Source organism: Polypterus senegalus, chromosome 13, assembly GCF_016835505.1.
Source record: "Polypterus senegalus isolate Bchr_013 chromosome 13, ASM1683550v1, whole genome shotgun sequence".
Classification (NCBI taxonomy): Eukaryota; Metazoa; Chordata; class Cladistia; order Polypteriformes; family Polypteridae; genus Polypterus; species Polypterus senegalus.
Window position 1 is genome coordinate 92686948 of NC_053166.1, and position 17930 is coordinate 92704877.

At 37.3% G+C, this 17930-nt stretch overlaps 1 protein-coding gene across 10 annotated transcripts in view; it reads left to right on the forward strand.

The window, feature by feature from the left end:
* Positions 1 to 17930, forward strand: part of LOC120542145 (polynucleotide kinase 3'-phosphatase) — a 61885-nt gene that overhangs the window by 34327 nt on the left and 9628 nt on the right. For all 10 annotated transcript variants that reach the window (XR_005636161.1, XR_005636160.1, XM_039774334.1 and 7 more), the window contains 4 exons: positions 7175 to 7471; positions 16456 to 16535; positions 16717 to 16774; positions 16886 to 16993. Coding sequence is in view for 8 of the 10 variants with exons in the window: in XM_039774334.1 (XP_039630268.1) it covers positions 7175 to 7471; positions 16456 to 16535; positions 16717 to 16774; positions 16886 to 16993 (543 nt within the window). In the remaining 2 variants the exon portion in view is untranslated. The remainder of the gene's footprint in view (positions 1 to 7174; positions 7472 to 16455; positions 16536 to 16716; positions 16775 to 16885; positions 16994 to 17930) is intronic.

Consider the following 17930-nt stretch of genomic DNA (forward strand, 5'->3'; position numbering starts at 1 on the left):
TCTCTTCGAGGTAACTACAATCTTTGTTTGTTAAACCTACCAAATTAAAAAGCAATGCAAACTGCACCTTGCAGGAATTTAGGAGGGAAAAAGCTGATTTTTTTTTTTTTAATCTGTTGCACACTGTTATAAACAATTTGACTTTTTATTTAAGGCCCTGCTGCAGATTAGGGTCAGGGACACTGGTTTTTAACATTTCACTTTTTATTCTTTTTATATTCATTTTATTTTGTTGTTTTGGGCTCGGAAAATTGTGTTTTCTTTGTTTTAGAAGTTATTGGTATAGTGGAAATGTTAAGCTTTTTTTTTTGTTATAGTATAGCAATTTCAGTAAGTAATGTACAGTACATTTTCCATGTAATTTGTTGCCAAATTGTGCTTACATTTTCCAAAACTAATTTTACTTGATCAATATTTTTATGTTTGCTTTTATATGTACATTTGTTTTAAAAAGTTAGACCCTTTCTGACACTATACACACTCACATTTACTTGTATTGACCCTGATAAGTTTTGTCAGTTAACCTGATATTCTCATTATTGAATACCTGAAGAAATACTATTTGTATGTGGGGAGGAAGTGCAGACTACACACAGCTAGTCACCAAACCTGTAATCAATCCTAGGTCCATAGCACAGTAAGGCAGTAGTGTTAACCACTGTGCCATTGTTCTCACCCTTATTATCAACCTATTTCTCATTATTAAGTTTGTGCTTTTTATTTTCACTATTTCTTTCAACTGGCCTTAACGTTGTGTTGTAGAAAATACTTAAGTGTATTCATTTCTGATCTGATTCCAACTATATTCATTAAAATTGTTTAATCACGAGAGTAATTTCATATGAACTACTACCTCTAGTAAGTTGGTCTGAACTAATGGGAATTCATTTAATTATTTGACTCTGTTTGTCCAGCTCAAAGAGGGTCACTATATCCTTTTTGTAATTCTTTTTGGGTATACTATACATTGATTTGACAATGGTTTGCTATTGGATAATGTGTCTAAACTGTAAATTTGTTTTTAGATTTGAGGTTTATGTTAACTCTGTTTTTACAGAACATAAAGCTGTTTCCGTAACCTCAACTAATCCTACCATTAAGGAACTATAGTCTCAAGGTTCAAAAGAGATGCACTACACAAGTTCCATTTTTATTCTGTGTAGCGTTCAGTGTAATTGTTGTATATGTGGTAATTGAGGTGTAGGAAGTTTTGGCTGAATTTTTTTTCTAATACATACTAATGTACTCAAATTCTGTGCCTCCTCCTCGCATCTTGAGAGTTAAGCTAAAATTGATGAAGAAACCTTAATTGTAAAATGATGATTTAAATGGAGGCTTGGCTACAAAAAAAGTGTCTAGGTTATTTACAGTTTTTATTCACAGTTGATTTTTAGCCTGTTATAAAATTTTATATTTGAGACTCCTATAAACTAGAAACACAATTTTTAGCATTTGCTTTCGGCTTTCATGCACACTGATATTTTTTTAACCTTGAATTGCTGAAAAATCAACAAAATGAAATATCAATAGTGCAAGCAAGCAGCACCAACAACAAAGTTCAATTTAATGTAAGTTTTGAATACATGGGCACCATGAAAGTATTTCACCTGTACTGATGAATTTCAATATTGAGGAATATTGACATTCCAAAATACTCTTGGAGCTTCCTTTCAGCTAATGCCAAATTTAGACTTCATGTGGAGGTTAACTGTTGCTAGTCAGTTGCTACCACAGAGTCAACAAAAGGTTGTCAATGCTGCAGCAGAATGTGATGAACGATTTCATTAGAGGATTCTTATCTCTCTGCTTTCTCTTTCATTGCATCAGCTCGTGTGGAGAATTCTAAGTTAAGACTAAGTCAGCATTTACACTGTTCTATCAGGTGTAACTGGAAGGATATTTTTACTTTGTTGTGTGCCATAGTACATGACTTTAATATGACAATGCTTGCAAATTGCATTTTCATATTTCAAATTTAGCTCATTCTTTCATGTAACACCGGTAAAACAAACTATGCCTAAAGTTTCACTTTAAACATGGAGCAGTGTTAACTTTTTGGTGAGTCATCTGTGAGAATATTGAAATAGTGTATTTTGCTATGCAAGTTGTTAGGGAAATTAATATTTTGAATAAAGAAGAACTCATCTTTACAAATAGCTGCATCTGCTAGACATCATTTATTACAACAAGCTTGGGGGAGCCCCCTTATGTGAACAGCCAAGTCCTCACTGACAAGACTAAGGAATATAATAAAGCAATGATATTAAAGTCATTCAGTCATTTTCCAACCCGGTATATCCTAACACAGGGTCACAGGGGTATACTGGAGCCAATCCCAGCCAACACAAGGCAGTAACAAACCCCAGGCAGGGTGCCAGCCCACCGCAAGGCACACACACACAAAGCACACACTAGGGACAATTGAGGATTGCCGATGCACCTAACCTGCATGTCTTTGGACTGTGGGAGGAAACCCACACTGACATGGGGAGAACATGCAAACTCTACACAGGGAGGACCCAGGAAGTGAACCCAGGTTTCCTTACTCTGCCCAACGATTTTAAAGGAATAATCAAATTTATTTTTTTAGAAATATGTTACTTACCCCATGTAGTTTGTAGTAATTGCTGAGAACAATTTTTAATTGTATTCATTCAGAAAGGATGGAAAACGTTTATGATATAATGCCGTATAATGGCAAACAATGTGAAAAACATCCACAAGGGAAAAAATCTTTCATTACTCATCGGACATAGTCCACTTTTTGGTTATCTAGTGTTATGCTCAAAACTTGCAAACCGCATTATTTTTTGCTAAAATATTGTTAAATATATACAAAGGCAAATGCCTTATGCCATTAGTGTAGCTGAAACCATGGTCAAGCCACTGTGGCATTGAACCATTTTTGAAAAACGTGCCATGGTGTGATTTCTTTGGATAGAGGCAGTGAAACCTACTGAAATTCACAGACAGGTGTTGGTTCTGTGCAGAAGGGAAAACTGCATGACTCAGTGAAAAGTTTATGAATGGGTAGAAAGCTTTAAAGTGGGAAGAACAAGTGTAACCGACAAACCTTGATCTGGTTGGCTGTCAACATCCTGCTCACAAGTCCACATTCACATGATGAATGCCTTCATCAGAGAAGACCGATGAATTACATTGTCCACTGTTGCTGCACATTTGGATATCAGCTTTGGATCTGCACATGCCATAGTGCAGAATGATTTAGTATACCAAAAAGTTTGTGCAAGATGGGGCATCCAGACAGCTTACTGATCTGCACAAGCTAACATCCTTCAGTGTATTTCAGCAGATTTCACTATGGTGTGTTGTTCAATAACAGAGCCATCCCACTGCCTAGTGTCCATGTTCATTTGGCCTTGGCTTCAACTAGACTAATGGCAGAGCTCTGCTCTGTGTGTGCTGGAATTACGTATAAACCATCACAAATGTGTTGTTTATGCATCAGCTTCTATCTGTCGCTCACACATCATTAATCTGTCACTGCAACGGTGCAGTCAGCAAACAAGCAACATCTTTCTAAAATAATACTGAAATTGCTGAACTATCTACCTTCTTTGGCGTATAAAGAGATATTTTTTTTTTCTAGTCTAAATACAGTACTGACTGAATGTGAAGCATGAAGGGAGCTATTTGAGATTGACATGGCTATGGTAATGTGACAGGTTTCAGTTTAGTCATCCTTTCATTGAATTTTGGTGAAAGCTGCCAATCGTGGCGAACAAGCGAGACATCCATGACTGACAGTCAGCTATGGCCATTGAAATCCAGTGCAAAAGCCAATGGCGAATGATGAGATTTGACATTTGCCCTCATTTCAAGAAGGGAAGTTGATGGATGGCTGAAATAACGAATGAAATCCACAGATTCTGACACCAGCAGCGAGGGATACTTGCATTTGCATACAGATCAATGCCCTTCTCTTAAAAGTATGACCACGTGCTTTTAAATAATATTTTACAGTATTCAGAAAGACTTGTGTGGTGAAAATAAAAATGAAAATTACAAAAGCTAGTTTCATGTTTGTTTTTATTTTGATGTTTTAGTTTAGTTCTAGTTTTCTGACAGTTTTAGTTAACAAAGTGATTATTTTTTATTAATGACATGAAATGTTTTTGTTTTTGTTAACGGGAATAACACTGCTTCTTATAAAAAATATTAATTGTCATTATCTCATCATTACCTTGGTAACTGTACTTTGTACAAATGGTGCAGAATATCTTAACTGTTAAGAATAGGCATACCCAAAACTATTTTTCACAGAAATCATAAAATATAAGAATACATTTTCCTATACTTTACACACAGAGAAAAAATAAAAAATGGTGTTGATGAAATATTACAGTGAAAGATTGTAACACTGTAATCTATTGATTTCCCCCAACCTCTGCTAAGTGTCTGTATTGAAATTTATTTATTTATTTTTTTAAAGTCACCAGGGGCCTCATGCATAACGCTGTGCATAAAATTCACACTATAACATGACATAAGCACAAAAGCCGAAATGTGCTTATGCACAGAAAAATCCAGATGCAGGAATCTGTGCATACTCCAACTTCCGCGTTCTTCCGCTCCATAAATCCCGGTCAGCGTGAAAAGTAATGCTCGTGCACGCGCATGCTGTCCTGCCCAAGCTCCTCCCAGATTTACTCCTCTTTGAACATGCAAATCAATATAAATAGCCCTTAAGCTCAGTATTCTGTGAAAAGTCAATGGGAAAAGCACAGGGGAAAATATAAGAATATCAGCGAATACCAAGTGGAGGCAAAGGAAAAACATACTATTTGTTGATTTAAACAGTGTAATAAACAACAAAAGGAAGTTGATCGAGTGACATAGCCTGTCGGAGAGACTCGAAAGCTCAAGTTCACAAAGTCATACAGTGCCAAAATAAAAAAGAAGTCGCATATCAAAGTCGCCGTGAAAAGGCAAGTTGTAGCCCACCGTCTGAGCTTATTAGGGTACAGACAAAAAAAATAGGTACACAGTGGGGAAAAATATCGAAATTTCCACTTTAATCACTTAGTTTATTTTGTCATTAAAGTAGAACATCATAAACTTCATCTTAAATTCATTTAATTTACTAGTTTCTAAAATCCCATCGTAACTGAAGTAGCATGTTAAATGCTTTGTTTTGTATTTGATCTTCAATGTGCTCTACGTGTGTGAATCACTGCGTGCTTCCGTTCTTTCTCTTTCTCTGACAGGACACAGAATCCATTACATTCGTGATATTGCAGCTCTCTGAATAATTAAACTACTGAGATGTATACGTGATATCATTTTCATGATGATTGAAATGAAAGCATTGTTATTAAACATGAGAACACGATGGCGCAGTGATTGTTCATGTCTCACACAAGATGCTGTTGCGCCATGTTCGACCTTCAATGAAATCATTTATTGTAGCAGTACTGTCTCTTTCAAACGTACTAACCTCCAATTCCTGTCGTTACTTTTCTTTCCCCAAATACCCAATTGCCACACAATCAGCTCTGTAATAGACGTTAAGCCATCTGTAAGCTTACAACGAGGATTCTTCAAAACTTTTAAGGAACATTAATTAAACACATACTATGAAGATATTTCAATCTATCCATCTATCCTTCCAGTGTCGCACCACCCTCAACAAATATGCAGCGCAAGGCTGGAACAATACGTGAACTTGCTAGCGCTGCGGCACCGTATCCTCATATGTTTAATTATTAACAATATAGATTATTTAAATGAAGTTAGTTTTATCTGTATAATCAACATATTTTGCTGCATTTCATCTTAAAAATGATATTGTCATATATACGCGCTTTATAAAGTGGCACAGGTTGTGTAATATTATAACTGTAGTGTAAGTTTACAGTGTTGTAATTGTACTTATAAGTACAAACAGTTCTACAAGGAGCAATTGATTGAGTGTGTTTATAGTTCTTGGGATGAAACTGTTTCTGAACTGCGAGGTCAGGAGAAATAGTAATTCTAGGAAGAAACTTTTTTTAAGCTGGTCTGAGAGGAGAGACAAAGAGAACCAACAACTGAATAGGAGAAGAAGTTACTGATTTAGAAGGTGAAATCTGCTTATAATGGACTGACAAGAATGAGGATCTGTAGAGTTGTTTTTTTATTTCTGGGGTCTAAGATCTTAGTTGAGATTGTGTGTGATACATCTACTTTTAGGGCTTGTAGGGTATTCTTTTTTGTTATCTAGGTGACTGACATTCTACTTGCCACAGTATCTCTACAATTCCCATCACTAGAAGTTGATTTGCATTCTGGATATTCATATCATTGATATTATATCACTATTCAACACAGTTTTAGCCAGTTTTATGTTGTGTTTGTGTTTTGTTGTTATTTAAATGTATTGTAAATAAGCGAGTGGTGCAACGTGGAGGGTACATTTTATTTTAAACTTTATTGATCTTTTTTTACTAATAATACTGTATTACTTTTTGGTTTAATATTACTGATCTTGTTTTGTTCTTGTCATTTAATATTTAAGGTTTGTTTTGCGTTAGTGTGGAATGAGTGGAATGAGGAATAGTGTTCATCCTCCAATCTCTATTTAAATTTGTTACTGATCTTCAGTGATATGTAATTTTACCATTACCATCAGTACAGTACAGTCTAACTTTTGCCCCATGCTGCTTTCAGGGTTTAATATGCTTACTGGTTAGATTGACATACAGTATATGGAGAATCGTATGGAAAAAACTGGCAATATTTTTAAATGTAATTGGTTTTATGTATTTTTTTTTTTAGTTTTATATGTTTGATTTGCTTTTGCTGGTTGGGGACATGGTGTCAACATGCAGGGCTGAACAGACCAGACTTTTCTCTATCCTCTGTATTTTGTATACATTCATATTTAACAGAAAGGGTAAACCTATGAACAGAAAATAGTCTTCCAAGGTAATTTCTGAGACAATGAAGCTCCAGAAACCCACAATCACTGGAAGAAGTGGAAGTGTGGCAGACCATGGTCATCTAATCAGCCAGCAGTTCCTGGGAGAGTCTAAAGTACTGGAATATCCAGACAAATATCTGTGATGTTATGTAACATGATGGTACAACATTGATTTTACTCCCACTAAAAGCATTTTACCATATTCAATGTTCCTTAAATGTTTATTTTCTTTTTTCTATACTTCCTTAACAGGTAGGGAAGAAAAATCTCCCTAATGCAAGTCCTGAGATGAGGCCTAAAACCAAGAAACAGAGGGTGGAAAATGTAGAACAGGAGAAAGAGGAGGAGGATCTGGATGAAGAAGAAACTTTGCATAAACTTACTCAGCTTCAGAATACTGCAAATTCAGCTGCTGCCATTCAAAGCCAGTCAAGGATAAATTTAACCCAAAATAAAACTTTAGATTCCACTTCATGCTCCGAAGACTGCTGGCAAGAGGAAGGAAAATTAATGATTTTCACAAAGGCTGGAGTTCAGTCCAGTTCAAAGGTATGTGTAGATTTTATCTGAGGAAGTTAATCTGATTTTTTTCCTAATGTAAATTCTATTTCACAAACTATTTAAATACGACTTTCAGCATCATCTATTGGGTAACCTCATATAGGAAATTAAGTTGGTCACACATTCACGCTTGTAAACCTCCTGCTCCACATTTTCCCATCTTCTTTTGGTGGATCAAGATCTGGTTAAGGTCATTTGCGAAGTCATTGGCATGTATGTGAAACCAGTTGGTGATGATGTGTGATTTGAGATACGGCACATTATCCTGCTGGATGCATCTCTTTAAACAGGATAGACACTGGCCCTTGAAAGATGAACATGGTAAACAGCAACAATTATGTATGTTGGAGCATTCATACTGTTTGTTCAGTTGATATTAAGAAACCCAAAGTATGCCAAGAAGACATTCCTCATTATACACTACCACCATCAACCTGTGACTTTAACACTTAAGCAGAATGGTTTCACATAATCATACTCATTTATCCCACGTTCTTATCCTACCCTATACCTGCATGGTATGACAGAAATCGAGATTTATCAGAAAAGACACCATTCTTTTAGTCTTCATTCATCCAGATTTTTGTGATCACATGTCCATTGTGACCTTCTCTTCCCTTTCTTGGCTGACATAACCAGGCATGGTATCTGAACTCTGTGGGTTCAGATATGCCCTCCTGCATCTCTTTTGTAAAGAGCTGTTATTTGAGTATAGATGGCCTGTCTGTCAGCTTGAATGAGTCATGTTATTTTCCTAAATCGTCTGTCATTTATTAGAAACAGTGGTATTATCATCACATGTACCAGAGTACAGTGAAATTCTCCAACCAACATGGAGCCTGTCATCCCTCTCCAGCATGATGATAAACAAGAGTGTACTGAAGTACATAACTCAATTTACTTTATGAAAAAAACACAATTCTGCTTACTTGTTGTACTTCTTACCCTTGGTTCCATTATATTTATTCAGTAATTCTCTCTTAGTGTCTAAAATCTTGTGGAAAAAAACCCTTAGAAAGCTCCATTGTGAATATTTCTGCTACTCATTATCTGTTTTTTTGTTAATTACATCAGCTCTTGAACATGTTGTGTGTGAAAATTCCAACAAGGTTTCTGTTTATGAGATATTTGAACATCAACATCTGACATAAACAATCTTACTATCTATATATATAATTCACTAAGACAAGACAACCATGAAAAGCACGCCGGAAGAAGCATGGATTCACTAAGCCGCCGACAAGTGAGACACCTATGGCGCACACAGGAAGGAGCCACGCCCACCAAATCCAAGACCATTGGATACGACGACAACTCGCAGGGCCACGCCCACCAACTCGGACGCGACGACACAGAAAAAATGTCGTCATTTATGTTCGTCTGTCGTAGAGGCCACATGCAGTGCAGGTCAGGTTAATGTCATGTACCTCCGAGCTATGTTGACTGTTCATAGAGGAATGTTTCTCGCGGAGGTGAATTGCCATATGTAGCGTGTAAAACTGTTTGTGAGGGGTATCCCATGGGATCATTAAAACATTCCTTTACAACTGAGGTTAAAACACAATGAAGTGAGCAGTCTTTAAAAAACGAGTTTTCGGTTACGACGCACGACCGCGTGCAGCATAGCAAAGTGTTGTACACGCTACATACAGCAATTTGCATTCGCGACAAACATGCGTCTTCTTAGATGCTCCTGCACTTTGTACACACCCCCCTCCCACCTCGCTACACCACACGGACGTTTGTGTGTTGGTTCGTTCCGTGCATTGTTACAATATTGCTTTTCTTGCTGATTTATTACATTACCGATTTTGCAAATGTTAAATTTTCTCCCTGTGCTTAAAAATTATTAAAAAACCGGCCTGATTATGCAGCGTATGGTACGCCGTGGGTTGGCTAGTATCATATAGTATAGTATATCATACAGTCATATTGCCCATTCTAATGTTTGGTTCACAACAGTGCTGCCTATTGTCTAATTAGATATTACCTTTCAAAGGAATACTACATACTACTACCCATAAATAATATTTTTGTGTTACTCACTCAGTGCAGTTTGTAGTTATGGCCAAGAATTTTTTATTTCATAGTTTCATGCAGAATAGAGATAAAAACATTAATAATATGATAGAACCTGGTGGTAACCAACTCAGTACAGTACCAAACAGTGTGAAAAATATCCATGGGAAATAAACATTAAAAATCTCATGTTACTTATGTTGCATAGTTCACATGTCTGTTACCCAGTCGTATGCTCAAAATGAGAAAAACATTAGCATTTTTCGCAAAATATTATTAAATGGTTATTTCCAGAAAAATCAGTGCACACCATAAACAGGAAACACATATACTTAGTACTGTACTTTTGAACTGAAGATGGGATTCTTAACCAATGAATGGAAGAGTCAGATCTCTTGGCTGGAGTATTAAACATACTGCTCTAATATATTTGGAAGTACTTTTAAAATCAATATCCAAATGCATTAAACACTGAGAAATGGAAGGTAAGCATGTGCTATTGTTCTCAATTTAATTCTAGTATTGTAAATGCGAAAAGTGTTTAGGGCTTTATTTTGGGACAAACAAAACATCCTCATCTTCCAAACAGTGTGGGCAAATAAAATAAAAGGGTAAATCTTATAAACTGGTGAGTATAAATGTAAGAGAAAAAATAATTAATAGACCAGTGTAGTGGTTTCGTAACTGGGGTGGGGAAAGGTGGTCACGGCAAAGTGTTTTGCCAATAGTCATAAGCAGACTTTTAAATCCTCATAAGTACCTGCAAAATAAGACCTTCTTTAATTGTGTCCATTTTTGAACACCAGTGAACATCATTGCTAGCTGGTCGAGTTAAAAAAAAATGCACAACGTAATTTAACTTTTTGATCCCATAGTTCAGGGCTGTCAAACTCAAAACTCACATATGTGGCCCCTGGACCTTTTTAATGTGACCAGGTTTGTCAATATTCAAAATAAGTTGCATAAGAGCCGCATCCATTAGTTTTCTCAAAGACCTCCTTTAATGTGAAGTTCATATGTAGGTTTCATCCATATATAATTAACATTTTTACCTGGTATTAAAGTACAGTATGTCTCCAGTATCTCCTCCTGTTCATTTGCGCAGTACTGCACACCACAGCAGCTAACCTGAAGGTGACAGGCCACAGAGCCATAAAGAACTTTATTTTTTTAGCATGATGCCAGTATATTATAGTCTAATTAAGGAAATGGTAGTTTGACACACACTGCTGCTGTCATTCTGCTCATTTCTTAAAGCTGAACAGGTGTGAGGACCGGCTACTCTTTTGGTGCTTATCTTGCTGCTGCCATGGCCCTTCACATTTCCTTTTGATATTCCCGATGACTTGATTATTGTTTGTTCATTGAACATGAATTTGCATTTCCGCTTCTGTTAAATGTGATTGCTATCCATTTTGCCCCAAATGTTGCATAAATGATCCATCACCACTGAGTTTTTAATGGTGCCATCCAATTGTGATTCCTGTTAATGCAAGTATAAATGGACTTTGCTTTAGGTACAAAGTCTCACTTGTGTCAGTTCTACTGTTTTCACTTGACTTTATGTGCTGACCAGGGCGTCTACATGAGTTCTTTTACAGGTGGTTTATCAAATCCCAGGGCATAATTGACTTTGGCCTCTCAAGTACTCCTTTATATTTAATTTCCTTGCTTCTTTAATTTCTTCAGCTGCTGGTTTGTAGTTTTATTTTTACTTTTTGTACTGTTTAAATTTTAGCAAGTTTGTTTCTTTATCTTTTTTTCCATCCTAATGTTGACATTGATGAAGATTTCGGATACATTCATATAATTTTCAGTGTCTTCCTTTATTTTGCAAAAAAAGTACATATCCACAATGAGAGGCTTTACAAGTATTGTGTATGTGCCTGTTATGAATCCTGAAAAAGTTTAACTACACCAGATAAGAAACAAAAGTACTCCAAGGCTGGATTTCTGCCTAGTTGTTAAAATGGTCACCATATACTTTACAACCTTGCCATTTCTTGAATTGGATATTTAATAGTACTAGACGGCTTCGCCCCCTGCTCGCTTTGCTCGCCAACCCCCGTGTTTGGTTTTACGGATTTTCTATGAATTGTTGCTATTTCATTAGTTTCACTTTTATTTCAGAACTTCGTTAAAAACAATATTTGGAATCTTTCGAGTCCCAACACGCTGAATCTTTTAAATGAAGTCCATGAGATATGTGTTTAATGACTTTGTACCATGATTCAGGATAGGTTTCTCTGTTTGGAATTTCAGCACAGACAATACGATCTACATCATCAGGAGTTAATAATTTTTTTTTTGCAAAGTAACCAATAAATGCATGTGAGCTTTTTTTTTTCAGTTCCACTTTTTCTGGGCTGATTATTACTTTCCTTATTTTCTGAATTTGCACTTAGATTATTCTTTTTCTTTTTTGCATTTTTTTTCTCTCCAATGCTTTTGAGTCTCTTTTCTTCATGCTGCTCTTTCTTCTTTGCTTAGTCGTCGACGTTTCATCTATAACAAAGTTGTCCTTATACACTTTATATGCGCTGATAGCCCTGGATCTGTGTGTGCTCAAAGCCTTTACACGACTGATGCTCAAAGCCTTTACATGACTGAGGGTTTTGCTGCCCGTTGTCTTATTTGATATTGGTTGTAAGTAGGGCGTGTCTTGCAAGAATCTCATGTTCTACGTCCCCGGAAAGCGGTCCTGGGTCACAGTCTCTTTCGTCTCAAGGGTCTTTTAAGTGTCTTCCGTGATCTTCACGTGAAGATCACGTCTTGTCTCCCTAGTCTATCTCTGCCGGGATTTTTTTTATAATAGAGAGATGTGTATTATTCCTATTATGTATTACTATTATCACGATCAGGAATAATTTGGGAAATTAGAGTAAAATGAATAGAAAAATAAAGTGTGTGTAGCTGTGTTACCTGGCTTCACCTGGGAGGTTCATATGGTTTAACTGTACTATCTAGTTAACTCGGTTCATTTCTGTATACAGTATTTGTAGATTTTTTTACAATGGGATAATAATATCGGAAGGCAGTGTGGTGTAGTGGTTAAGACTTTGGACCTAGGACTTAAGACCCTGAGGTTGTATGTTCAAATCCTGGTACTTAACACTCTGTGACTATGAATAACTTACTTAATCTCCCTGTGCTCCAATTGTAAAAACAAAAAAATATATAACCATCCATCTACCTCAAATGTTGTAAGTCACCTTGGATACAAGTGTCAGTAGTGTAAAAAAAATAATATTATTAGGTCACTGGAGCTGCTTACTGTTTAACAGGCTATACACAATTGTCCATGAGTAAAACATGTGACTTGGCTTTTGTTGATGGTCATTGCAAAGCACAGTTTTACAGGAAAGTGTATTCTTTTGAATGTAAATGGGTAATCAGTAGGATGAGAACTTTGAGTATATACAGTATTATCATCATCATCATCATCATTATTAGAGGTTTATGATTTTCATCTGTTTTTCACTCAAGTATTTTTTGTCATTTGTATGTGGTACCCATTTAAAGTCCACAGATGCAAATGTACAGGGTGGGCCATTTATATGGATACACCTTAATAAAATGGGAATGGTTGGTGATATTAACTTCCTGTTTGTGGCACATTAGTATATGTGAGGGGGGAAACTTTTCAAGATGGGTGGTGATCATGGTGGCCATTTGGAAGTTGGCCATTTTGGATCCAACTTTTGTTTTTTCAATAGGAAGAGGGTCATTTGACACATCAAACTTGTTGGGAATTTCACAAGAAAAACAATGGTGTGCTTGGTTTTAACGTAACTTTATTCTTTCATGAGTTATTTACAAGTTTCTCTTTGTTTACAGCCATTGACATGTCGCAGAGGTTAACACGTGAGGAGCGGATAGAAATTGTGTTGATGTCTGGTGAACGCAGTAACCGGGTCATTGCAGCAGATTTCAATGCAAGACACCCTACAAGACCACCCATCTCCCATGCTACAGTTAGCAAACTGCTTGCTAAGTTTCGTGAAACTGGTTCAGTGTTGGATTTGCCAAAATGTGGATGCATGAAAACTGTCACTAATGAAGAAACATCAGTGGCTGTCCTAGCTTCATTCAGCAAGAGCCCACAGCGTAGCACTCGCCGCATGTCACTGGAGAGTGGCATTAGTTGAACATCCCTTCGGCGGATATTAGCTACTCACAAATGGCACCCTTACAAACTCCAGCTACTGCAGCATCTCAACGAGGATGACACAGATCGGCGCACTGAATTTGCAGAATGGGCAAAACAAAATTGGAACAGGACCCTCAGTTTACGCAGAAGATTTTGTTCAGTGATGAGGCAAACTTTTATGTGAATGGTGAAGTTAACAAACAAAACCACTGCTATTGGTCTGACACTAACCCACATTGAATAGATCCCTCCAAGACTGTTGGAACAAAAAAATTGATGGTATGGTGTGGGATATGGGGACAAAGATAGTGGGGCCATTCTTCATCAATGGAAACCTCAAGGCCACTGGATATGCGAAATTGCTACATGATGATGTGTTTCCCTCTTTATGCACTGAAGCTGGCACGTTCCCTGAGTTTTTCCAGCAAGATGGTGCACCACCACATTTGGGTGTCAGGTCCGAGCATTCCTAGATGAACAGTTTCCTGGAAAGTGGATTGGTCGTCGTGGGCCAGTTGAATGGCCCCCAAGGTCTCCCGATCTGACCCCCTTAGACTTTTATCTTTGGGGTCAATTGTCTATGCTGTGAAGATACGAGATGTGCAGCACCTGAAACTACGGATACTGGAAGCCTGTGCTAGCATTTCTCCTGCGGTGTTGCTATCAGTGTGTGAAGAGTGGGAGAAGAGGGTTGCATTGACAATCCAACACAATGGGCAGCAAATTGAACACATTGTATAAGTGGTCAGAAACTTGTTAATAACTCATGAAAGAATAAAGTTACATTAAAACCAAGCACACCATTGTTTTTCTTGTGAAATTCCCAATAAGTTTGATGTGTCACATGACCCTCTTCCTATTGAAAAAACAAAAGTTGGATCCAAAATGGCCGACTTCCAAATGGCCACCACCCATCTTGAAAAGTTTCCCCCCTCACATATACTAATGTGCCACAAACAGGAAGTTAATATCACCAACCATTCCCATTTTATTAAGGTGTATCCATATAAATGGCCCACCCTGTATATGTAAAAAACTTTGGGTGTGTTAAATCCCTATTCAAAGATGTGAAATTATATTGTGGGAGATCCATTAAGTTCAGACTGACACTGTTAGTCCGGGGGTGTTTGTAGGATTTTCAGGCATCAGGGTCTTATCCCACTCTGTGATTGTCACAGTCTTACATGGGCACAGAATCAAAGAACATGGTGGGATGGGGTGTCTTGGCATTTCGCGCATCTCTATATAATGGTGTAACATTGATCAGGGGGCTATATTGTATATGATTTAGAAAAAGATCAGGGGCTGGGTGTAGTGGATCATAGCTTAAGTCTTTGAAACCCCTACACCCCTCCCTACACCACTGCACTAGGCCAGGCTTGTGTTGGACCGGAGGACACCAAGTCTGCCTCTACTTTTCTCTCCCTCTGTTTTTTCTTCTGGTGAAGCAACACTTACTCTCATAGACACAGCACCTGGCATAGCACACTTACCATTGATCTTTGATTGTTCCTTGAGTTTCTTTTTTAGTCGTTCATCCTTTGTTTGCATAAACAATGCTCTCAGTACAATGCAAAAAATATATGTTAGCATATCAATAAATATTATCGATGAATAAAAAAAACACCTTACCCAAATATCAGATTGTGATCAGACCTATGCTTACAAAGCACCGATCTACACCCTGTCAAATAAGCAACTCGGTCGCCATGGCGCAACGTCTAAGGCTTTGTCTTGGGTGTTGATGTCTGAAGTTCGATTCCCACCCACATGGGGAAGCAAAAGTGTGTACCGCTGATGATCCCCAATTGGGGCATTGTGTACTCTTTGTATTATTCTGCTTCTCAGAACTGAGAGGGCGTGGTGAATGTCTGCTGACTGGCCAACCAACCACAAGCATTACCTGGTAGGTAACCACCCAAATATCAGATTGTGATCAGACCTGATATATATGCGGATGTGTGTGCATATATATTGTCACAAAGCTGAGACATACTCAAGAAAGGTTTGGGGCAGCCACCCGTATATTCTGGTATCCTGGCTGCAAAGTCGTTTTTTATCGCAATCAACAGCACTGATGTGCATACAAATGAGTCCAAAACATGACTGAGGGAAAGGGGAAAAAGGGCAGGCTTTTAAAGGGGAAGACAGGAAGTGAGGTCATGGGAATCGGGCACGTGTTCGTCATTGGATCAGGCCCGGACGTGACATCAGGGGGGCTGGCGCCGGTTAGTTCTGTCTCCATTGGTTCGGTCCCGGAAGTGATGTCACGAGAGCCAGGTGGAGTCTCCCAGGGATGGTCTACAGGGAAGTGAGAAAAGAGTCAGTGCACTCTGCCACAGCCCGGCCTGTCTCAGAACTGCCGCCACTCAAGCCCTTTAGCTGCCTCCCATGCGCGTGTGTGACATATATATATATATATATATATATATATATATATATATATATATATATATATATATATATATATAGTGTCATCCACTGTTATTGGAATCCCTTGTAAAAATTAGTAAGAAAGGTTAGAAAAAAAAATCATTGTTTGCTGAAGAACCGTGATCTTACACTGGATAAATGAGAAACATCTGACTTTTAATTGAAACAAGTTCATTCAAAGAAAAACAAAGCCCTCATTAATAAATAAATATTTTTAACAATAAAACTGAATTTAAATACCATGCCATAGATGCAGTTAATTATTGAAATAACTGAAGAGGCAGCATACAGTTTTACAGGGTATAGCTAAGCATTATCACATACAACTGTAAATTCATATATTTTATATATATATTTTTTTATTTTACAGATTGCTGGCTTTGACATTGATGGCACCATCATTACCACCAAGTCAGGAAAGGTGTTCCCAGTAAACACGGACGACTGGAAGTGAGTAAAGAGAAAACTGCTTTAAAATTACTTTTTTTTTTTTTTTAAACTGGGAGCTGGCCATTACTGCATGCATATTAAACTATGTTATTTTCTGTGGTCCCCTTGTATGATTTTATCATATCATGGTTTGGGCAAAGGTATTTGATTTAGTAATATCGTCTACCCCTTTTTATCATAGGATCCTGTATTCAGAGATTCCTGGAAAGCTAAAGGAGCTTTTACAGAATGGCTTCAAGGTCAGTGTTACCATGAAACACTTTCTTAAAAGTATACAGAAGAGGACTTAAATTGTTTTGACAAAAAATGATGTACAAATAAAGGTAACATTTCAAGCTGTTTATTCCTAGGTGGTCTTCTTCACCAATCAGATGGGAATTGCTCGTGGTAAACTGAAGCCTGAAGACTTCAAAAAGAAAGTGGAAGCTATTATTCAAAGACTTAATGTTCCAATTCAGGTTAGCTTCTGCTATGTCTGGTTTACATTATGTGTCTCTCACAAAATCTTTCAGGTTTTAAGTATGCACTTGCTTCCTGTATTTTCCACTTGTTTCTCTGCTTTTGATTCCTTTTATTTTTATATATTCATTTAATATGCCCACTCTCCTTTTTGCATTTTTCACAAAACAAAATAATACTGAAACAACAAATATTATTTATAAAAAGTTGATTTTTTAATGTTTACATTTATTTGCTTAGCAGACACTTTTTTATAAAGTCACTTAGGATAAGTTACAATAATCAAGTTAACATCAGTCTGAGGACTGTTTGAGAAACACATGTTACAGGATAATCATATAAAATTGATTGTCACAACTGAAAGCTCAGAAACAAAATGCAAGCTAGTTACAAGTTCTAGATTACAAAAGCTAACAGCTATTATCAGTTAGAAAGAAATTCAACCAAACGAAAGTCTTAAAATGCCTCTTAAACAAAGTGTAGGCATCAGCAGTTTGAAATGAGTTAGGAAGCTCTTTTCACCAGGTAGGATCTACACAGTAAAAGAGTAGACTGAGATTTCATACCACGCAAAGGTGGCATCAACATGAAACCGTTAAACATGAGACCTGAGTGGTCAAGAAGTGTATAGGACCTCAAACGTGTCTCCATGTCCCCATATACTTACTGCATATTGGTGCAGACCTGTAGGCAAGCATCAAGGAATTGAACTAAATACATGCTGCTACAGGAAACCGGTGTATTGATCTGAATAGAGGAGCGACATGCGCCCGCCTCGGCTGGTTGAACACCAGACGTGCCACTGAATTTTAAATCATCTGCAGTGGCTTGTTGACACATGCTGACACTCTTGCCAGCAGAGACTTAAGAGTAGTCCAGCTTTGACAAGACCAGAGCCTGTTGTGCTCAGTGTGGACAGTTTATCCTATTCTTCCT